The following is a 24,061-nucleotide window of genomic DNA, read 5'->3' as shown; positions in this document are numbered from 1 at the left end:
AGGAAGTGCTTGTAGGTAAGGAGATGGTCCATCCACTCCTGTGGAATTCCTGTGGAATCATGAACTGAGGCACAGTGGCAATCCAGAGAACTAAAACCTCCCCTCTATGCCTAAGTGGAATCTGAAGAACTCAACAGAGGATGGCTTTATGTTTCCATGGGCATGGTGGGGAGAGACATCATCTTTATCTCTAGCGGCACCAGCCCAACCCCCTAAAGCTGTCTGTGCTCAGGACCAATTACACTTTCAAAAAATACTGAGGATCCAACGAGTGTTGGTGTGCATTTGTTATAGCTATTAGTAGTTGTCATTTTACAAATTAAAACTAGGAGCGATAAAATATTTCATTTGAATTTCTTTATTTTAAAGTAATAGTAAATTATGAATGTTATGAAAACATTTTATGAAAAATAATTTTATCTTACAAATGTTATCAAGAGAAATCTCATTGTTTTAAATTTTAAAAGATTTACTTTTATTTCTAATTGTGTGTGTGTGTGTGTGTGAGAGAGAGAGAGAGAGAGAGAGAGAGAGAGAGAGAGAGAGAGAGAGAGAGTGGGCATGTGCACATGGCTGCAGGAGCCCCTGGAACCCAGAGGTGTTAGAATCCCCCTGCAGCTGGAGTTACAGGCAGGTGTAAACTGCCTGATGTGGGTGATTTGGTCCTCTACAGGGACAACACACACCCTTAGCCACTGAGCCATCTGTTGTGCATTTTTGAAGATATCTTTAATGTCCAGTTAACCAGGCAGCTGGACTCCAATCAAAGCTCTATACTTGATTGTCTATGATAGGTATATTTCACTATCTTGACCTGGAACTTCTGACCACCTTTGTCCTACCAAAGGTTGTGGCCCCATGCATCTCTAGTTTAAGCACAGCTGCCCTACAATCCAGGGAGGGTCTCCATGCCCTAACCTGCACTTGCTGCTTCTCTTTCATCTGCTCATGAAGAGACCTCAGATGGTAAGAAACTGGACAGCTTCACTTGCTCAAATGGCATCTTCCCATATATATCATAGAATTCAAATTCCTGCAAATTGAATGGGAAATGAAAGGGCACTGGACAGTCTAACCAACCACCTGTTGTATTAGTAATAGTTTTGCACTTGGCTGACCCAAGGGGGTTCACAGCAGGGGAAACTTGGGCTGAAACTTGTTGGTTTAGAGGGAAACAGGAAACAGGAAACAGAAAATCACAAAAATTAAGATTTCTGTATTACATGATTTTAAGTGTACACAATTTAGGTTCCTTAGCACCCTTAATAATGGTGATGGGGCTAGGGGTGGAGCAAGAAGACAGACAGCTCCGTGAAGGCAAGCATGTATCAGACTCACCTCTCTGCCCTCCCTGCCTTACAGCTTTATAGAAAACAGAGGGAGCTTTCCCTTGGGAACCTTCAAAACTGGAAGAGACCCACTGTTTTTTTAGTCACAGCCTTGGCTGGAGAGCTGAAGCTGTCTAACAGCTGGCACTACTAGGGTGTCTCACAAGGGTTCTTTCCACTTCAAATAAGAAGCTCAGGGATCCTACTGTCTCTGATGTCTACGAGGTGTCTGCTTTAAGAGAAAGGACATGTGAGGAATAGATCAGGCACACTTCTGCAGGTGTGAGTCATGGCCAGTGAGAATAAACCAGGTACAGGAAGTACCTGATGCTCATTAGCAGTGACATACTCAGGATGGGTGAGGGCTTTCTGCTCTTCTAGGCAGCCATTGTTGCCAAGATCATCTTACCTCCCCACATCTGACTCCATCACACTCAAATGCCCATTATTTCACACTTTCTCTAGCCATGCAGTTCTACAAGAACAGATAGGTGTGGCTTTTGATGGAAGCAGAGCAGTCCCTGCTGACAGGAAGGCAACATTTTTTCCCCAAGAAAATGAAGACCATCATGATTAATGCATGGGACAGGGGAGGCCAGGCATCCCTACGTACTAATTCTTCTAGAAGGATATGTCATTTTCTCTTGCTGGAAACCTGCATAAAGTAACTCTTTAAAGTCAGACTCCCTGTGGGGACTTTGCTTTCTCTTTTTAAATTGAATTTGAATTTAGGGCATAATCATAGTTTCACATGTACTTGTAAGATGAAATAACACAGAACAATCCCTCCCATCCATCCATGACTCTTCCCAGTGGTAGCACCTCGGAAACTATACCATAGTAACAGAATATCAGCTTTTCTGAAGACTCCTGAGACTTTGCTGATCCCCAGAAGGTCTCCTTCTGGGGAGTGATGAGCTACTTGGCCTTGAAAGGAAGGGCCACAGCTAAGAAACTGGAGGGCAACATCAGATATCAGATGTCAGGGCAACCTGGGCAGAGTTATCAGCTTGGTTGCAAGGAAATAATGGTGCTGTTCACTTGCCCACCATGCACCCACGTTGTGAGAGCATCCAAAGGGGCATCAGAGCAACATGCTACCTTAGGTCTCTCCTCCTGTTCTTGACAAGCCTGTGGTGCCATTCTGGGAGTCCCATTCTAACCCTAATCACCTCCAAGTGCTGTTACCATTAACTGTGTTAAATGTCCAACACCTGTGTTTACAGGGGCCATGTGGAAACCATCTGCAGTATGAACTGCAAATTCTCATCTTAGTAAGTACCTTTCTTCCATCCAGGGAGGCTAATACTGTGTCTTCTCAGCCTGTCTCTGATGGGAGAAACAGCTCCTCCCACCCGGCTCTCATCTCCCTGAGGGTGGCCTCTTTCGAAATTCTCCAAAATAACAGCTCTGCGTTGCTCTTCCAATAAAATCAATGAAACAGTATATGATCTTCCTATTACTGAAAAATGAAAATAACAAAAATGGGCAGGGGTAAGGAAGAAAGTTAAAATTAACCACCATGCCATGGTTAATATTTTGATGTGTTTGTGTTTATTTCCTTGAAGACTCTTATTATTGTGAGAATATGCTTGGACTCTGTACCAGCAGGTTCTGCCCCATTGGATTCAATAAGCTATAGATTGAAAGTATTTGGGGGGAAACTGCATACGTAGTGAACATGAATGGACACTTCCTCATTGTTATTCCCTAGACAGTAGAGAATGAAAACCATTTACAGCATTGACTTTGTGGTGGATGCTATGAGTCATCTGAGGATGTTGTGAGGCACATAGAAAGGTGTGCAGAGGTTACACACACACACACACACACACACACACACACACACACTATACCACTTTATATAAGGGATTTTTTGGCATCTGCAGGAGTCACAGAGCTACTCCTGTGGATATTGAAGGACAGTGGTAATTTTAAATTTCAGAATAATATGTGTGTGACTTAATGTCCTTAACAAAAAACAATACACTGAGTTGCCCTATAAATGACAACTATTGTTTTTGTAATAATACAAAGAAGCCAAATTTGGCCAAGGACAACATCCTGGGTGTGATAGACAGGCATAGAGGACATAGGAACAGAAGTGACAATATTCTCATCTGGGGAGTGGATAGTGACACAGAAGGTAACAGATATAAACAACTGAGAAAGGTAGCAGGGAGCTGAAACTCGCTGTCCCTTTGTCCACCAAAGGAACTGGGAAGCTATTAAACTTTTCCTGAATAGCAAATGACTTCCCAAAGATGTTGAGCAAACAAAAGAGGAGACAAGAGGAAGAGAGTGATGAGCAGCCCTGCCTGTGACCCCTGTTGTCCCTGGTGACTCCCTTGCTATGATGCAGAGTAGATTGGTCTACCTCTGAGCAGCCAAGATGGATAGGGACCTGTTGAGCTTCACCATGGCAATAATGAGGAGACCGCCAGTAAGTAGGAAGGTGGGCCAGAAAAAGGAGAAGAGGAGGACTTGGGGGCCATAGAGGCGCCGATACACAACGCTGGTCTCATTGACTTGAGGTGCAGAGAAGCAGTAGAAAACCTGGTGCTCATGGAAATTGGCTCTGACCTTCTTCACATCAGCCAGGGCCATCTGGTAGTTGTCCAGGTTGCTAGGGATATAGGAGCACTGTGGAGGAGAAGCAAGAGTGTTTTAGGCTTTCAAACGCTCACTTCAAAGAGGATCAGGGTGAGGCTTGGGGTATGAAAATAACACAGAGAGAGAAAAACTGGCTTGGGAGTCAGCCTCTGGAGAGCATGGTTGGTGTCTGTGTTTAGATGGTAGCCTTGGAGCCACTCAACACGATGCTGCACACCTAGACGCAGGGCTTGACTGGATTTCTGGTTCTATTTGCTGTGAAATCTTAGGCAAATTGCTCACAGTCTCTGACCCTTCACGACTTCATTACCAGAATGACAGGCTACAGAATCACAAGCAACACAAGTTCAGGTACAAAATGTTTCTATATGCAGGTAATGCCAAGGAGTGAAGCTAGGCAGGCAGTATCAAGGCCAGGTAGAAGGGACTGAGCCAGCTACATCCAGAAGGGCAGTCATCACTCCTATGGACAAGAAACACCACACCATCCACCAATTCATCCAGAGAAACCAGAAAACCCGATTTTGCTGCAAACCCCCAGGATTTCAAAATCCTGGCTAAAATCCAAATAGAAGACTCTTTGAAGTCTAATCCTGTGTGAACCAAAGAAAATGCGCTGGAAAGCAGGTCTGTGACGGAATCCAAAGGAAAGAGAGAAAGTACAGAAATGAGCTTCAGGCAAGCAGAGCACAGCACACAGTTAAGCTCTGGCACTGATAGTTGCTATTAGGAACTTTCTGGCCTATTGGGATGATGAGACCCAACTGCAAAGCTCTGTAAAGACAGCCCTGAGTGGAGACCTGGCTTTTATCTTTCCATGCAAAAAAGACTGGGTGCCGCCTGTAAGGACCTCAAGAGGCACTTTGCAAGGGTGGACCTGTCTATATACCTGCAGGAGAATACATCTGGGGTGCCCTTCAACATCAGCTCCTATCCTGTGGGGTATGGGCCCAGGGGAAGTAGAGACACTCCAGGACCATGTTCTAGTGAAGTCATGTCCAAGGTCAAATATGTAAACCTGAGGCCCAATGGGTGAGTGTTGAGCTAGCATCTTCCCCAGGACTCAGTTACCTCACAAGCTACATGCTCTGTGGGCACCCAGTCCAGCAGCATGGAGATGCTTCAACATAGTGCTAATGTCAGGGAAATAGGGGAGCTGCAGGCATGTGCAAGCCCCCAGTGAGTCATGGAGAGCCAAAGCTCCTGGGGAATCTGGCCCTCAGTGGTGTTGAGCACTAAGGGGTGTTTAGTAGCAAGACTGTCACAGGGTAACCTTGCACAGACAACTTTGTAGAGCCATCCAGGCCCAGGTTCAACCATGGCTTCCAAGCTGTGTGACCTTGGCAACCGGTACAACCTCTTAAACCTTGTGAAGTCATTTGTAGTGGTGCCTGCCCAGAACTTCCCTGGGGACAAAATAGGAAACTTACATAAAGCACTTAGTAAGAGCCCAGATATCAGAAGTTCAAAAAGTGGACAAATTATTAATAATAATACTGTTGCCTCACCTATGAAATTAGAGTAGCTGCTGTATCTGTAGACTGTTTGCAGTTCCTCCAGATTCTACACTCTTGATCTCTGTCGAGACCCTCGCCAGGATTCCCTCTCCAGGCCAAGGTAAAGCCTGGGACATTTTTTGCCTGTTTCTACTTGCCTTAGTACTACCATCCCTGAGTTATCTGTATGAACTTAAATTATGCAGCGCCTGCCTCTAATCTATGCTAGCCTCTTGCTAGCATAGGCTGCAAAGAGCTCCTTCCCCTTAGATTAAAGTTCACAGGAGGAGACAGAGCAGGTGATGGAGGAGGGATGAGAGGCTGACATGTCCAGAGGCATGCTACTGACCTGTAGCATCAGCTAGTCACGCATCCTGATGCTGGGCCAGAGAATGAAATGTGTGACTGTCCCAGTGTGGCAGGCTGCTCTTTGCTCTCTGTTTGTGGTTTGTGGGTGCTGTGGTTTAACAGTCCCCTCCTTCCCTCACGAGAGAAGAAGTACTACACACTTTTCACAACCCAATCAGGGTTTGGACTAACTTCTGGCCCCTCTGGGCTGGCGCCTCGGGATTAAGAGGCAGACAGCCTTAACAAAGTGTGCCAGGAGAATGGCACCATAACCACAGCTTCCCTTCTTTGAAAATGTTTTTCTCACTCCTGGGATAAATTAAGGTTGCTGGATGACAAAGAGGAAACAGGAACCATTGGTGGGAGCTAACCCTGGTGTGGCTCAAGGTTCTTGTCCCCCACAGTTATGCTAACAATGGCCACAAGTCTAACTTCTACGCATTGCCACCCCTGGCTTCTGTGTCCTCCAAGAGCCTACCCCGCAAAAAACACCACACCAGGCATCTTGCCTTTCCTACCCCTTCAGCTTCAACTCTGTTAGCATCATGCTTGTGACAGGTCCTGGAGACTGCTGTCGTCCAGCTTCCATTGGTAGCTGACCCTATATGGCTGCTGGCTATGCTTCCCAACATTATTTGAATGGTGACCCTGGACCTCATAGCAATAATATCCAACCTCGGAATCATCTGGAGAGCTCCACCAACTAATCTATACCCAGTTAAATCTCAATGGTTCTCATACATAACCAGAGGTGAGATGCCCCAATTATATGCTAATATTAATTCCATGGTTATACAGGGGAGGTTCTCAATAAACAGACCTTCGTACCCTTTGTCCACTCTGACCACATGCCCCACTCTACCAGGTGGCATTTCTGGAATGAGTCTTCCAGTCACTGCATTTGCCTACCCTTTCCCTATGCCTATGCCAGGTCCCACCACTGCTGTGCCACCCTCCTCCCATGTTTCTGTGGCTACAGGAACTGCCTATTTTGAAAAGCCTGACCCATCACTTCTCTGCTCCAGGACTCATTGCCAGCTGGAAAATATCACCCGTTTCTTTGAGTCTCTTTTCTCTCTGCTGCTCTCTGTGGCATCCCACTCCTCAACTGTATAAGCTCTATCCTATATAAGCTCTCTCCTCCTGAGCCCTGTGAGCCTGATATGGGAAGGCACAGTGTTTGTTGAATGAATGGGGGAAGTGAAGGAAAGGAAGGGGGTAAAGGGGACCAACTTGTCTATGCAATAGGGAGGGCTATGATAGTGATTGGCAGGGGATGTGCAGTTTGAGGGAAACTCTCTTAAGTGTTTGTTATGGAGGATGCTGTAGCCCTGGCTCCCAGGTGCCTCATGGATTCACCCAGCTCCACTGTTGGGCTCCATGGTTGGAAGAAGTTAATACTAATGACTGTTTCTGCTCTTTGAGGGCCCACCATTTGCCAACATGGGGCTTTGCACATTTGGACACAGCCCTGGACTTTAGCACAGCACTTTTGGGCAGGGCATTAGCACCCATTTACAATGGTGCAAACTGAGAGTCATGGAGCCTCAGTGGCCTTCCCCCAGTTACACAGTCAATGAGCAGCAAATTCAAACTTCCAGTAGTTGTCTGATTTCAACACTGAAGGCCCAAGGCTGACTCCACCTCATGCCAGCCATAAGACCCCATTCAGGTAGGTTAATATATCTTGGCTTTAGAAACATGGGCAGCTGGGGACAAGCTCACAGACCTGTCAGGGCTAATATACCCAACCACCATTCATTACCTGCTGGTTTTGGTCTCGAGTGTCCTCTGTGTGATACAGCATGATCCATCTGCCCATAGCTGATACATTGACCCAAAGGCACGGGTACTGGGGCACCTTCTTGCCCTCCAGCTCATCATGATCCTTGATGTTGGTTTCAATCAGGTGACAGGTGGATTCCAAGGTCCACACACTGGAGAGACAACACACACACACACACACACACACACACACACACACACACACACACACACACACAAGCACATACCTCAGAACAAGGGTGGCACATACCCACTTGGAATCCCTGTTCCCAGTGAGTCTTTGGAAAGGTCAGGACTGGCACCTTCATCCTACCATGAGCATGTAACACTGACTAGGTCCACAGCCCCAGAGTCCTGGTCTCTGGGGTAAATCACAACAACTTCAGACTGGTTGGCTCTTAGATATTTTCTCCATAACCGTTCTCCAACCTTGTTACCTGCTCTACATCTGAGAACTTTTTAAAAGATCCCATGGATGAGTTCCATTCTAGAGAATTTCTCAGGTGCTTGGGCCCAGGCTCTGGTGTTGTTTAAAATGTTCATGACAGTCAAGCCAAGCCTGTACCTTCTTATCCATATCATCTCCAAGTTGAGGGTGTAGATGAAAACCTCAGATGGGTTACGTGACCGTTCAGGGAATGTGGGGGACACATCACCCAAGGCAAGGGCTGAGTAGCTCCAGAATCTCTGCCCTTTCCCCTAAAAATTGAGAAACTATATGATACAGTCAGGGTAGCACTCGACTGCAGCAGAGCCTCATTTGGGTGGCACTCTGGCCTGGCATGACTACTGCACTATAAAGCATGCATGCAGAGCAGGCCCAGGAGAGGCCGATAGGCTCGTCAACACCTAAGCAAATGGATTGTGACTTAGCTGCCCCTATCCTGTGGGAGACCCACTGTCAGACAGAAGAGGGATATCAGGAGCTAGAATATGCCCAGAGGCCTCCCTCAGAAAGAGTGGGCTGAGAGAGCACTGTAGGTCTCTTCCATAAACAACAGCAATCGGGAACTCCACAGTGCTTCTTTAAAAGCTGGAGGGATGGCATGCCAGGGAGGAAGGCGTGAGAGCATGCCACACTCTCCAAGATTCTTGCCTAGAGTTGGGGAAATAGATGAGATGTCAGCTCAGTACAGAGATTCCCTTCTTATTGGGAAACCCGAGGCAAGGAGAAGTATGCACAACAAAGAGGGAACTCGCATCTCAGAGACATTTGTGCAGCAGTCCGATTCTCCACCAAAGAATACAGCCTCTCTGGAGGGCTATTTCTTATGACAAGGGCATCCTGCACCTGTCATCACCAGATCCCAGACCAGCAAGACTCTTACTGGCCTGCTTCTTCAGCCCTGGGACCCCTAAGCTTAAGGATAAGGGATGCCCTGTCTGTCCAGCCTGCTGTGAGGGGTCAAGGGTAGGACAGGTAGAAGAGATCTCTGTAGGGAGATCCAGGTAGTGGGGAGGTCCATTACCTTTTCTGGTAGAGAGGCAGCACAGTGGTACCCAGGATGTAGTAGGTGATGGCGGCACACACTACCATTGCCACCCCCAGGCAGAGGGCTCGAGTTTCTCCACGCTTCTGGGCCATCACCAGCTTCTTCCCCATGGCCACTGGGGACAGCAGTCATTTCTAGCACCAGGGAGGCAAAGAGAAATGAGGTCTACCCAGCTTATAGATAGTCCAGAGGAGGGAGGGTAGGTGAGAGGAGATATGTTCAAATACCAACATCACTCTTACTTTGCAGGGGCTTTGCAAGTTCCACAGGGCTGTGACCTCATAGGGGTCCCACCCCTATAAGACCTTCTGGTAACAGCCTATGATTAGTTTCTCAATACTCAGAATCCATTATCGCCAATTATCACTCTGAGAAGCTGGGCACACTTGTCAGTAATTCCCTTGTGGTGCCAACTTCTTCCAATGAGCTCTCCTAGACGGCTGGGCATTCCTAAGACTGATGACAGAAGGAGCCTGGTGTTGGCTAGAGCATGGGAGCTCAGAAGGGCAGGAAAAAGGAACATCTATTCCAGAGAGGTTCAGCTGCTCTGACGTGTCCCAGTCCCACCTGCCTGCAATATCCTGATGGAGTGAGTTCTTAAAGAAACATCAACTTCTGTGCTCAATCGTGAATTCTGCTTTAATGTAAGATTAGGTGGGAATCTGGGATTCAGTAGGCTTAATGAGGGTCTCCAGCAGGAAAAAGGATGTGAACCCTTGATATCCCCCGTAGCCTAGACAGGGAGAAATGGGTTTCTGTGAGAAAAATAGAAATTTAAGTTAGGCTGTAGGGAGACTATCCTGGTTGTGAGATGTTAAGTGTCCATCCAGGACCCCTTGGATGGAACTTTCTGTGTAGAAAAATCATCCTAGGTCTGGATTGGACTTAGGAAAGTTGGAAAATGGTTAAAGAAAAGTCTTGTGTGGCTTAACCATTGGGGTGACAGACTCTTCCTGAGAAAGACGGAGAATAGAGTGTCTAGGGATTGGAGGAAGTATAGAAAAGAGAGGGTCTGAGGTCATCAGACATGAGATCAAGTCCCGGCTTTGCTGCTTAGCAACCACGTAACTGTAAACACAAGAAAAATGGTACCTGCCTCAGAGTCCCAGTGCAGACCTACCAATACTGTTGAGTGTCACAAACTTGCTACAATGGAAGCCCTCCATAAACAGTAGCTATCATTAACTGGAGAATCAAAAAAGCATGAAGCACTCTGCCAAGCCTATCTATTGTTGTCTCTCTACTGATGACAAGTGACAAGACTGCTACTGATCTCCAGGCTGGCCCCTGAAGTGACTCCCGGACCCAAGTCAACATGCCAGGCCCTCTGGTGCCAGAACTCTGATGGGCAGCAGGAAAGGTGGGGGTTTCCACCAACCTATCCGTACGATTGCAGGCTGCCTTCTCTCACCATCACCCCCAGCCCAGCTTCCCAGAAGCCCTTCCCTAGCTCTCTGGGATGCAGTACTCACAGTTCACTGGGTCTCCGCTGGCAGATGGTTTCTCTCTACCCGGCCCCCCACCCCCACCCCAAGTCAGGCTTTAGCAGGAAGTTTGGTCTCCCAGTTGGTCTCCAGGGAAGCAGACTTCAGTCCTGTCTGGGTCGAGCCTCCATGCCCAAACATGGTCAGGTCTGAGCACACAGCTTGCCTCGGGACAAAAACTCCACAAGCAGGTACACAGTCCTGAAGCCCTCAGCTGCTGTTGGGGACTCTGCCCCTGCATTTCCCAGAGTCTCCTGGGAAACAGATATCAAACAGTGAAACCCAGTACCCCCCTCACCAAGACTATCCATATATATACAGAAATGTTTCTCCTACACTCCATCTCTCAGACTGGCAAAGAAGCCAGGAATAGGAAATAATCTTCCTCATGTGGTGCAGGGGAGGAGGGTATAGGGGTTGGGCTTGTCACTAACCCTGGTATATCCATCCCAGAGCAGCCAAAGCCTCCCTGCCTTTGTCACTGACATCCTGTGTGACTCCAAACAAGTCCTGGCACTTCTCTGGGTCTCTGTTTGCTCACTTCTATCATTAGCATTCTGAAAACTTAACTTTGTTCAGGATTGTGGTGAAGTTAGAGATAGTGGAGTTCAGACACTCCACCTTTTAAGGACCATTGACACTGAAGCTAGGAATGGTGGCCCTCCCAGCTGCTTCCAGCCAACCATCCAGGTCCAGAGACAGTGCCTGTTGGGGACCTTCCATATGCTGACTTGGTCTCAATCGATAAGACAACTGAGCATTGGTACTGGGGACAAACCTGCTTCTGCACTCCAAGTCCTCGTGAATACAGAGTAGAGTTGAGAGTTGAGAGCCAGGCAGTGGTAGTGCACACCTTTAATCCCAGCACTCAAGAAGCAGAGGCAGGTGGATTTCTGTGAGTTTGAGGCCAGCCTGGTCTACAGAGCAAGTTCCATTAACAGCCAAGACTACACAAAGAAACCCTGCCTTGAAAAACTTAGAGGAAAAAAAAAAAAAGGAGAGTTGAAAAAAGAAGAAAAATAACACACACACACACACACACACACACACACACACACACACACACTGGAGCCCTGATAGGCATCTGCATGGGACTGAGGCCTGCTGACTTAATACCTTGTCCACAGTTTCTCTACTTGATGAGCAGAACCAAATTAGAAGTAAGCCCTTCCAGTGGCAAATCCTAGCCATCCCTGCCCCCCAAGGGGCTGCTCCAACACCTCACATCATTCCTCTGATATGGTGCCAGCACCTGAAGTTCTAGAGGTCACCTCTGGTATCCCCAGTCCCAGGGCAGTGTGCGCAGCTTAGACAGTGTGCTTCCACTTCTCACAGAAGCTTTGCCACCTGATGAGGTGGTTTGGGGCCAAGAAGGATAGCTGTCACTCAGGGCCCCTTGATACTCTGGTGGTGAGCGCCGTCCCATCCCTTCTCAATGACTCTAACAAGAGAGCCAATCATCTGTTTCATGGGCTGCATAGCAAATGGAGATTTATTAGTGTGTATGGGCATGCACGTGTGTGGTGTCTGTATGGTTTGTTCATATGTGTGTGGAATGTATGTGTATATGGATATGTGTGGTGTGTGGCATGTGTGTATGATATATTCATACATGTGTGAATGCATGGAGACTGGAGGGGGGGCACTGAGTGTTCTGCTCTATCATGCTCCATCGTATAGAGGATCTTTCACTGAGCTGGGAGGATGGGCAGTATTTTCCAGCAATCTGTGTCCCTGATGCTCACAGTGCTAGGCTTGCAGGTATGCACCCAGCTTTTTACATGGATACTGAAGATTTGAACTCAGTCCTCATGCAGGTGAGGATTCTTACCCACCCAGCCCCACAGATGGGGATCTCTTAAAGCACAGGGGACAGAAAATTTGACAGTGAAGGGCAAATATGAATCTGACATAAGTCCTTAGGAGAAGACTTTCCAATGCTTTTTTTTAATAATAGTTGCTGTAATCATGGTGTCTCTTCACAGCAATAAAGCCTTAAAACAGTCAGAAATCATAAAACACCCCCAACTGTATCCTTTTAACAACCTCTGTAATAATTAAGTATGAGGCTCTCAGTGGAACTCTGAGGTAGAGGCTTTCTACCTGTTTTATTGAGATGTAACTGAGGTTCATTGGTTTAAGTTGCCCAAGGCAAGCCACCCGGAGCCTTATTCGGTCCATCTCCAGGAGAGAGATAATTGCTCGGTTCACCCTGTGTAACTTTTAAGGAATGGGAGCTCATCTAAGACCTGGAACATAGTATGAAAATTGTACATTTCAGAGACAGCCACTCTACATACCACCCACACTTCCTACAGAGCAACACTCACGGCTTTCCTTTAGCTTGGGTGGAGCACTGTCATTGCCCACCCAGACAACAGAATATGCTGGTGGGACACTGTCTGATCACCAAGGCTAAGTTTTGCTTAGGGCTACAGCATCCACTGGGCACCTTCCCTTGGGACAAACAGCCCCTATACCACAGGAAGCAGAATACAGGTCGCAGGCAGTTAGCATCTCTTTCCAGACATGAGAGTGATCACACCCACAGATGTCTCCAGTCCTGAACTGGAGAAGATTCAAGTCTCCTCACTGAGAGCCTTGAACCACAGAGCAGAGACAAACTAACCCTCCAGCTCTCTGAACTCCAAATCTACCAATCCAAGAGCAGAGGAAGAGCAGGTGCTTTGAGGTGATTTGTTGCACAGCTGTCGTAACAAGCATATGGTGACTTTAAATGGGGTGCTCCTTGTTGCTGCTGCTGGCAGAAGGATAGAGTCAGTAGGAATCAAAACCTGAGAAGGCTGTACTGATTGGCAAAGCAGAGCTTAGAAACACCACATCTACCCTCGCATTCACTGCTGCACAATTGGAACCAAAGGGCAGCTGAGAGAGGGTGTTTATATTTACTGACCATCTACAATGTGCCATGGTGAAGGCTATCAGTCAGCTTTTCATGGCTGATAAGGTCAGAATATATTTAATAGAACGTTCCAGAAATAAGCAATTCATTAGTTTAAAATAACTTTGATTATGGTATACTGTTATAATTTCTAGTAGCTATTATCTCTTACTGTGTCTAATTTACAAATTTACCTTTGTCATAGGTGAGAATGTATAGAGAAACCCATTCTACATGGGATTTGGTGGTCTCTGTGGTTTCAGGTGTCCAGAGAAAGGACACAAATACACATTGATGCATCTCAGTAGTCCCGACAAATGTCCGTATTTTCTGTCAACACAGAAAACCAGTGGTTTTTCCAGGGCCATGCCCCAGAGTGGGATGTAATGGACCCTGGATCTGAATCTGTACCCACTGACTCCACAGCCCTTGTGTCACCCATAACTCCCATGGGAGCAGTTGCCAAGAGGATCAGTGTGTCTCTATGGCAGTGGTTCTCAATCTTTCTAGTGCTGTTACCCTTTAATACAGATCTTCATGTTGTAGTGACCCCACACTATAAAAATATTTTCATTGCTACTGAATGAATGCTTGTAATGTTGCTACTGACATGAATAGTAAAACAAATATCTGCTAAGCAGAATATCTGACATTCGAACCCTATGAAAGGGTCATTCACTCCACCAAGGTGGTTCCAATCCACAGGTTGAGAATCATTGCTCTCAGGTGTTTACTGCAGCTGGTGTATAACCCCCCTTTATTTCCCCATATCCCGTTTCCAATTTGGCATCTGCTTATTTATGTAAATGTCTTTGAATCAGCATCTAGTTTCCACCAACCTCGGTGAATGAGTCCCATAAACCAGCGAGGTCTGGAGCCTCTACCTAGTGAGAATCATTTTCTGAGTGTGGCAGGGAGAGTGAGCTAGTGGCCCCAGGACAGACATCTCAGTGCCCATTGTGCCTTGGCTCTGAATACATCATGATGAGGAAAATATGATCAGCCTCATCCTTTGTAGGAGGTCAGATTGTTAAAACCACAAAAAAAGGAAAAAAAGAATATGATGTACTTGAAAGAGAACCCAATGGTCTCCCTTTAGCTATGGTTTTGATCTTGGCAGCTTCCCTTCCCCATAGTCAACAGCAGTCTGAGAATATAACATGGAAAATTCCAGAGATAAATAATTCATAAGTTTTAAATTACTTTCATTGCCTTACATCATCATAATTGTTCTATTTTATTGTTAGTTATGGTTAATTTTTCTCTGTACCTAATTTACAAATTAAACTTTATCATAGATACGTATATATGGAAAATATTATAGTATGTGTAGAATTTGGTACTGTTGGCCACTGCAGATAACCACTGGGGTCTTACAATTCATTCTCCACAAACAAGGGCACCTACTGCAAAAAACAAATGTACAGGAAATAACTAGCAGAGAATGTTTGTAGCACTGGAAAGACAAAATACTAAAGCAGCAAAATTAAATGTCAGTATGAGAATTAAACATCACGAAAAGGCATGGCAAACAGCCTGGTGTGTCACCCCCTAAGATGAGGAACCTCTTTTCCTCTAGCTCATTTAACCACATATCCCTCTGTCCCATTTCCATCCTTCATGACCAGGTGGTTTAGCCTGCAGTGCTATTAACACCATATTGTTCAACACCTTGAACGCCCTCTTTGGAACAAGCAGAGCATGGCCAAAGCTCAGGTAGGCTAAATGTGTGGCTCCTCCCTGTTACAAAAATCCCCCATCTTTGTGGGAAAGTTGGACAAGTTGGAAGAAGACCAGACATGATGGCAACCTCTCTGTGGTATATGTCCATCCATAGTGGTATGAAGGACTCGCATGCCCTCTCCTCCCATGGTACATGCTTTGCCTGACTTCCTTCTTTGAGTAGTGTCACGTTGATCAGTATGCATCCTTCATCACCATGTTTCCACCAGGGCACAAACTCCCTAAGACCAGGGATTGTCACTTTTCTTTCTCTGTTATCAGATCTTGAGCTCCTACAAAAATACACCAAGATCCCTGGAGCTTTGGGTGGTGGTGGTCATTTGATTGGACAAAATCCTCTTGTTCCATGTCACAGAATGTTGTCATCATTTTTGTGTGCATACCAAAAACACCTTCCTAAGGAGGTTGCACGGTTTCCATTATGTGACTGGCCCAGGATAGGCACCATCAACGCTGTGTTGATGGATGTTTAAGGACCATAGGAGTTAACAGCAGGAAGGTTTTGTTTTGACTCACAGTTTGGAAGATTACAGTCCATTACAGTAGGCCAGGTATGGCATCAGGAGCAACAGTCAGCTGGACACATAGTCAAGAACTGGAAAGACATGAATATTGGTGCTCATTTTATCTGTTTTATTCAGTCCGAGACCCTATAGAGGCTGTGGGATGGTGCCACATATATTAAGGATGGGTCTTCTCTGCTCTGTTTCTCATAGAATGTTACTATGGTGATTCTAAATGTAATCAAATTAACCATGAAGATTAATCATCCTGGCAACAATGTTGTCATCTTTCTTGTTAGTGTCTAATGAAACCCTTTACATCCAGGCCACACTCACACATATATGTCATTTCTCATGAATTTATGAATACAAAGTACAATAGATTTATAAGATTTTCTTTCATGGTCCAACTCAAGGATAGAAATGAAAATACCATACAGGTATAAGAAGTCAATCCAGTGGTATCTTAGCCCATTTTTGATGTTCTAGCAAAGTACCTGAGTGTGGGAAGTTATAAAGAAGGGATGCATATCTCTGAAAGCTGGAAGCCTAAGACTGGGTGGTTTGTAAGGATAACTCTTTCCAACAAGCCATCTGAGCCCCACTGTCACTTGGGCACCCAAAATGACACACAGAGACTTAGATTAGTTACAATGCTGCTGGCCAATGATTAGGATTTCTTATATGCTTGCTCTGTCTTAAGTATCAGTTAGAGCCATTAATCTATATATTTATAAAGAGTTATCTTATGGAAGACGCTGGCGGCAGGTGTCTTCTCTTGCCAGGATCACATGGTGGCTCCAGAGAAGAGAGGAGGAGGAAGAGAGCAATTTCCTTCTTGTCTCTGCTTATATTCTGAGTCTGCCTGCTATGTCACTTTCTGCCTGGATCACAAGACTTCTCTTTACTACATTTCCCAGAATCCTCCTCGACTCCTAGTCCCTCCTAACTTGCTTCCCTATTGGCCAACAGTACTTTATTTATCAACCAATAAGACAAACATATACACAGAAGGACCTCACCCTCAGGGTGGCCCCATGTATCAGTCACTGGTGAGGGTCTTCATGTCTGCATTATAACATGGTGAATGGCATCATGGCAGCAGCACTGAGAAAGAGAGGGAGAGGTAGAGAAATCGCATGGACAGACAGGAAGCCAGAGAAGATCTGGAGCTAGGCTTACTTTTTTTTAATGGCCTGCCCTTGTGAAGTCTGTCTGATATTTGTAGAGAAAATCAATGGTCTCTTTCCATAGTATGGCCCCTGGTGACTTGCAAACTTCTCACTAGGCTCTACCTCTTATAAACTCCACCACCTTTCATCTGCATTGAGGACTAGGCTTCTAGTACCTTTGAAGGAACATACTGAATGCTTATCCAAGTTACAGCAGGTGGGACCTAAATGAAAAACTAAATAAATAAAAAGGAGGGCATGCCTACTGCTAAGAGATTGAGGCTTTTATTATACAAATAAGGAAGAATACAGTAGATGCAGAGAAATGGGGGGGGGATCCAGAGTGGACATGACCAGCAAACTGAGTCTGGCCATGTGAGGAGAGGAGGGAGGGAGAAGGGAGAGCCAGGAGCCAAGAGGCCAGCAGGCAAAGAAACCAGAAGATAAAAGGGCCAGTGTACCCAAAATGGCTAGATTATAAAGGGAAGAACAGCTGGGGGGGTGTGCAGCCAAGGCTTTGGGCTGGGGAAGTTTAGAGTAGGGGGCTGGCTGTGCCAGCCAGGAAGGCCCTGTAATGAGTAGGGTCTGAGGGATGCTGGGAGAGCCTGGAAGCCAGAGTCTGCTTTGATGTTAATAGGCACCTTGTTAGCCCTTTGTCCCAAGTTTGAGACAGAACATGGATTTTCTGAAAACTGAGGGAATTCATCTGTCATGATGGCTTGTGGGAGTCAAAACACAAGCAATGTCACAATAGGGCTGAGACAACCAAATGGTTCTTTCCACTTCTGCTTGGTGGTGGCCTCAGGCAGTGCCTCCTATTGACAGGGAATCCTCCTCATCCCTTAAACCAGCCACTGCGGTGGCACTAGTTGGAGACCCCCATTAGTTGGAGGCAGGGCTGGTGTGCTGCAGCTGCATCTTGCTGATCCCTTGACAGCTTTGTGAGGCAATGTTAGAGTCTAACAGATCATCAGGTGCTGGAAATCTAGGACAGGAAGAACTTATACCTTTACAGCATGGAAATACACAAACAGCACAAACGGAAGTCGTTTCCTTTCTCCTTTTTCTTGTCTCTGGAGAGCTAGTTCATCAACACACCACTTGATATGCTTGAACTTGATATTGACTTGATCTTGATATAAACCACAAGTTGATATAGTCTGTGGGCGACACTGAGGCTGGTGTGGAGAGAAACACAGAGGAGAGTGGAACAACCCATGTGCTGTTCAGACTGGCATAGAGAGGGGATGGGGTAAGGAGAGCTAAGTCCAGAATTACCAGGAAGTTCTTGAGAGGGGAGGCCCTCTTCTTTGGTGGATATTTGGGAATAACTGCCTGACCTTACTCTCCTGGGGCTTTTCTTTTTTTTCACCTGCTCCCTGAGTTAGCTGTTTCCTGGGTCTCCTCTCTCAGTCATTTGATCCTACCAGCTGGATATAACTGGTAAATAGATAGCAGCTTTCTCCTGTGGCCCCTGTGCTCAGTTTCCAGGGCTGAGAGACTGCTGAGGTGTGGAGCATGTCTGCAGAGCACAACATCTAACAGCCAGACTCCCTGTGAGCCTGGCAGTGTGAAAACCTACAAACAGGATGGATCAAAGAGACTGCAACCAGTGGGGATCTGCAACCCCCAGAGACAGGGGAAAGGGCTGAAATCTCTGGGGGCTTGCATATCAATATTAAAGTTGCTCAATTGTAGCCTCAAGCAGGTGAGAGCTGAGAAAACCTAAGTTACATAGCCAGGGCTTCACTTATATCTGCACAATGTGCTTACACATTCCAGGTTATTTTTCCATAATAAAGACCAGGCTGACAAAGTGAAGACTCTAAGACAAAGGGTTTCTATAATTTTCAGATTATGGCATATCCCACATGTCCTTTTCAATATACTTATGCCAATTTATGTCCTCACAGCATGGATGCTAGATAGGCTGATATCACATATCTTTGTCACAACAGTGGCCTATGTATCTCCAGGTTCTGCATCCAAGGACTTAGGCTGATCAAAAATATTTGGGGAAAATAATGACAAGAAGCAAGTATGAACTTTGTGTGAACAAACTTGTCATTATTCCCCAGTCCTGAAGTGTAACACACTGGCAGAGCATTGCAATGTGCAGTATGAGCCATGCAGGCAGGAGGCAGGGTCATTGCATAAGAGGACTGCGAGAATCTGCACATTTGGCTATCAGTGAGGTCCTGGAGCTAATTCCCCACAGACACCGAAGGATGGCTCTACTTGACACTATTGAATTTAGAAGAATGACTACTATTTCATGCCAGATTTAACTTACTTTCTTTAAGCTAATAGCACCCATCCCTCATATCAATAGAAAAAAATGTTTCATTTGTCCCCAACTTTGCCTTTTTAAAGGCCCAATGGAAGAAAACCTCTAAGGACAGTCTCCTCATCCCCTGCCACCCAGCAGGCCATTCTGTGGACATTCATTATCTACCCCTGGAATGCCAGACCTGGCCGGGTCCTTCAAGAGCACGAGGGTTGACAACTTTCTCTATTTGGAGTGTTTACATTCAAAGCTAATAGGTGCACGTTTCAGGGAATTTGGTAAACAGAACAAAAAGAAGAATATAAAAACTAATCACGTTTAATCAAGGAAACTATTGTCAATATTGGTGGGCTATGTTCTAAAGATGCAAAGCCTTTCTAGATACAAATTCGGGAATACATTGTATACAGTAGACCTCTAATTGTAAATGTGTTCTCGGTTTAAATAGAGGCACATTCATCCAATACTATCTTACAAAATAGTATTTCATGCTTCTGGAAAAGTCCATCTTCTGTGTGTGCCTATGATATTCTGTTGTTTTCCTCTTGTGAGACGTTTTGACTATTTTCAGGGTTTTACTATTGTAAACTACTTCTCAGTGACAATCTTAGGCTGTCACACTGTCAATTTGATCATTTCTCTCTGATAGATTCCTAATAGCAGGGATCAGGGGCAAAACATATTGGTCTCTAAAAGAGTGCTAGCCTCTTGTCTTTTTCTGTAAGTACACATTCTATTCTATCAGTGATCTAACAGAGCCCAGAGAGAATGGAGTTATTCAATGCCACTCATCTTTGAAACATGGGTTGGAACTCAAGCCTGACTCTGCAGCCTCTTGGGACTCTCAGAAGCCAGCTGGGACTCCAGAGCTCCTGACTCCAAGAATGTGTCCTCGCTTCTCTTCTGTAGGTCATTCTACCAGAGAACTCAGACTCTGAGCATTGACATATATGTGGCAGGCACTGCTCCAAACACCTAAGCATGTCACTCAACCCAACCCCATGATGTCAGTTCTTTGACGATCCTCCTTTTAAAGATGGGGACACTGAGGCTGAGACAAAGCCTTTCTTGTCTGAGGGCACAATAGCTGATGGCATACAGAACTCCTGGCCCTTGCCTTCTGAGAACTCCAATAGAACATTCTTTGTGCAAATTTGCTGTGGACACAATCTTTCCAACACAGTAGCCACTGGGCACAGGCCACTGCTGAGCAGAGGAGAGAAATAGATTCCATTTTAATTTGTCTTAATGGACACAGACACATGTGGCTAGTGACTCTTCTTAAGCCAGGCCTTGGAGTCCTACTGTCCTCTGTCTGAAGTAGGATTCATCTGGTCTGATAGTTCTCACTAAGCTTTGAAACAGGCTCTGTGTCCCAGGGCCAGGGTGGGTGATGCTGGCCTGCTTCCTGGGATGATCAAAAGAGACACTCCAGGGAGACTTATTAATCCCTTTTGTTATACATTAAAGAAAACTTCTGTCTGTGATCCATAAGTCATAAACTCCACCCAGCAAACTCCATCTCTCACCCCTTACCCTCATCGTAAATTCTGTTCTGACTTCTCTGGACACTTCCCTGGGAGTTCACAGAGCAGTCTTGAGTCCTGCCTTCTCTCTAGGACTCTCTCTAAGGAGGTTAGTGGATAGGTATTAGAATTTGTTTCTTAAAAGTTGTCATTTCCTGAGTGTCCTCCTCATTCCAGGCACTGTACCAGACCCAACACACTCCTCACTGTAGCACTGAAACAAATAACCATACGCCCCCTCTTGGGTCTACAGGCTGAAAGCTGAGATCACAGTGTGAGAGTGGTCCTGAGCTTACCCTGGGAGCTGGAGGGTCCTTCCTGCCTCTTCCAGAGTCTGGTGCATCTTATGATTTCTTGGCTTGTGTCTGAATCACCTCATCCTGCATCTTCTCACAGCTTTCTTCTCTCCGTTAGTGTCTTCTACTCATTAGTCTCTTACACAGACACTTAGCATGAGACTAAGGGTCCACCCAGGTAACCCTAGATGATCTCAGACAACTAGGGTATGCCTCAACTGTGCAATGCTTGTCTAGCATGCAGAGGCCTGGGTTCAATTCTCATCACAGAAAAAAAGAAAACACTCAAAATCCCTAATTATATTGGATGAGAGAATATATGAAGGTCTCACAGCTTTGGGCAAAACATATTTTTGAAAGGCCTCCATTCAAGTCACTATAGTCACCTTGATTGGAGTAAAGCCACTGAGCAGACCCCATGGACTGGAATCCCAGACTGAAAAGAAAGCGAAAATGGAGGAAGCCAGTTGAGCACTCTTATTCTGCTTCCTAATCAGCACCAAGGGCCATGTGGCCTCTGCTTCTATGATGCACACAGACTGTATTCCTTTGAACTGTGAGCCAAAATAACCCTTTCCCCCGTAAGTTGTGTTTTGTCAATCATCTGGTCATAGCAACAAGACGGGTAGTTAGGGACTGGACAGGCAGCTCCACAATGAACAGGGCTTGCTGCTCTTGAAGAGAACCCAAGTCCAGTTCCCAGCACACACATGAGGGGGCTCACTGAAGACTGAAACTCCAACTCCTGGAGATCTGGCACCCTCTTCTGGTCTCTGAGAGTACCCACACTCACATTGGCATTTACATATACACACATGCAAACATAAACATACAAAAAGATAAAATAAATATTTTAATGTCTTAGTAATCCTTAGAGAATTTCATACAGTGTATATTGATCATATTTTCCCTCCCCTTCTCTCCCTAGCTCCTCTCAGATCTATGTCAATCTTCCTATTTCCCCAACTTCATGCTCTGTTTTTTTAATAACCTATCAAATCTAATTTGTGCTCCCATATACTTCTGGATGTGTTCTGTTATCTCCCTTCCTTGAAGGTCCTTCTCCCCTGCTCCCTACAAATTGCAGATACTTTTTTCTAAAGAAAGGTAACAAATACAGTCACAAATACAATCGATAAGATTCATTGACTTATGGGCTGGAGCGATGGCTCAGCCCCATGAGAGTACACACTTCTCTCACAGAGGACATGAGTTCATTCCCAGCACCCACTTCAGGTGGATCACAGTCACCCGTGACTACAGTTCCAGGAGATCTGATGTTCTCTTTGGAGCTCCACAGACATCCCCACATACAGTCACTCACCCACACATGGTTGCTCATGCACATATATAATTTAAAAATAGAATAAGTCTAAAAAAGAAAGAAACTTATTAACATGTACCTCTTGGCTCCTCTATCCCAAAAACACTGCCTGGTCTCTGACTCCAGTTTCTCCTCCTGCTCTCAGCCATCCCTCTGGAAACTAATGGGGATCTAGAGGTGAAGAGACAGGAGGCAGAAAGGTAATACAGAAGGAAGAGGGAGCAGCTGAAAGAGAACAGGAAATCCATGTGGGCCCTGTGTCCTAGAAATTTTTCTTGGGTTTGACGTGTGAAAGTTTTGGAGCAGTTTCCATTAGGAAAAAAATAACAGAGGAGAAATACGAGGTGCATAATTGTGAATTATGATGTGGTCTTCTTTTTTGTGTGTCTATGGGAAAGCAAGCCCTTTATCTCTCCTTTGTTTAAATTCCTCTGGCAGGATGAACTGTGCTTCTTGGCTGTGGATCCATGTAGACAAACTGGGTTGTGGGTAGAGTGACCACAGGTTGCCATAGTCCCTTCTAATTCCAGCCATGTCTTCGGAGAGTGCTGTATCAGTCATCCATAGTCCTGTAATGATAAATTTAAAAACTTAGCAACAGAAATGGTTTGTGATTTTGGGGCGTGATTCTTCAGGTTGGGCTCACCTCAGCAGGCCTCTGCCTTTAAAATTGTCCCACTTTCAATCAAAAGCACGTGATATACATGGAATATATTCTAGTGCTGTGCAATACAGCAAGGAGACGCAAAGTTTAAATGGTATGTTATATGTTTTATAAAAAACTAGCAGGAGTCTGATGGCTCCCAACACACACACACACACACACACACTACACACACACACACACACACACACACACACACACACACACACACACACACACTCACACCTGAGTGTTCAAGGACACAGAGCTGCCTGGTCACCCTGAACTGCTCATTCTGCACTGCACATGCAGGGAGCTCATAAACATACACAAATCCTGTGATTAAGTACTCACTCCAACTTTGAGGGACTCTGTTGTATTGTGTGTCCCACACATGTGAGGCTAGGAGGAAAGAGGCAGTGACTAGCTCATCCCCAAATGTCAAGGGGCAGGAAGGACTGAGAAATAGGCTGAGTTATGGCCTTCATGCTCTAAATGCCAGGCACATCATCTTTGGCTGGCTCATTTTCCGAGCTCTCAAACACAGAGAATACATAAAAGCATCCCTCTAGGAGTGGGATTCTTGAACTGCTCAGTCTATGAGTGTCATAGGAATTGAGTGGGGGGAGATAAAGGAGATGGTTGAAAACAGTTCCCCGCTGTGGCCCTACCCTGATCGGAAGGCACAGCTCAGTTCCCTCTATCCAGTGTCTGTTGTAGCCAGAGATTGATGACGAGGTCCTAAGCCTGAGCACAAACATGCCAGAGAGGTTTGAATTAAAGCTCTCTGGAGAAGAAAACTCAGCTTCCCTTTGCACTTTTTAAAACCTGCATTTATTTTTCACTATAAATAGTTAAGTATAGTCTTAAACTTTGACACAAATTAAAAATCATCTACAATGCCTCTTTTAGTAAGTGTACTGTGTGCATTTTAGGATCTTCCCTTTTGGAATTCTTCCACTTACAAATGGTTTTGGTCTACATGGTTGCCATTGCAGCGTATATCTGTCATCCATTGCCGCATGACAGAGCACCCCAAAACTTAGCAGCAACAATGGCTCATCAATCTGCTAGGATCAGCCCAGCCAAGATGAACTCCCTACCATGCCATCTACCTC

The 24,061-nt window shown here is 45.6% G+C and overlaps 2 protein-coding genes across 3 annotated transcripts in view; one reads left to right on the top strand and one right to left on the bottom strand.

Annotated features, from left to right (window-relative positions):
• Positions 1 to 24,061, top strand: part of Kcnip1 (potassium voltage-gated channel interacting protein 1) — a 373,163-nt gene that overhangs the window by 21,799 nt on the left and 327,303 nt on the right. The window lies entirely within an intron of this gene.
• Positions 3,702 to 9,173, bottom strand: Kcnmb1 (potassium calcium-activated channel subfamily M regulatory beta subunit 1). Its single transcript, XM_035447799.1, has 3 exons — positions 9,040 to 9,173; positions 7,551 to 7,722; positions 3,702 to 3,971 (listed from the first exon to the last, which is right to left on the bottom strand). Exons 1-3 carry the CDS (start codon positions 9,171 to 9,173, stop codon positions 3,702 to 3,704), a joined length of 576 nt encoding a protein of 191 aa, XP_035303690.1.

The sequence above is a fragment of the Cricetulus griseus genome, chromosome 7 (assembly GCF_003668045.3).
Source record: "Cricetulus griseus strain 17A/GY chromosome 7, alternate assembly CriGri-PICRH-1.0, whole genome shotgun sequence".
Classification (NCBI taxonomy): domain Eukaryota; kingdom Metazoa; phylum Chordata; class Mammalia; order Rodentia; family Cricetidae; genus Cricetulus; species Cricetulus griseus.
Note: the sequence above shows the minus strand (reverse complement) of the source record. Positions and strands in the feature narration are given on the sequence as shown.

Coding starts and splice junctions, on each gene's coding strand:
- Kcnmb1 (XM_035447799.1), bottom strand. CDS start 9,173: ATGGGGAAGAAGCTGGTGATGGCCCAGAAGCGTGGAGAAACTCGAGCC. Junction 7,723..9,039: donor CTGCCTCTCTACCAGAAAAG/GTAATGGACCTC, acceptor TTGTCTCTCCAG/TGTGTGGACCTTGGAATCCA. Junction 3,972..7,550: donor CTCGAGACCAAAACCAGCAG/GTAATGAATGGT, acceptor TCTCCTCCACAG/TGCTCCTATATCCCTAGCAA.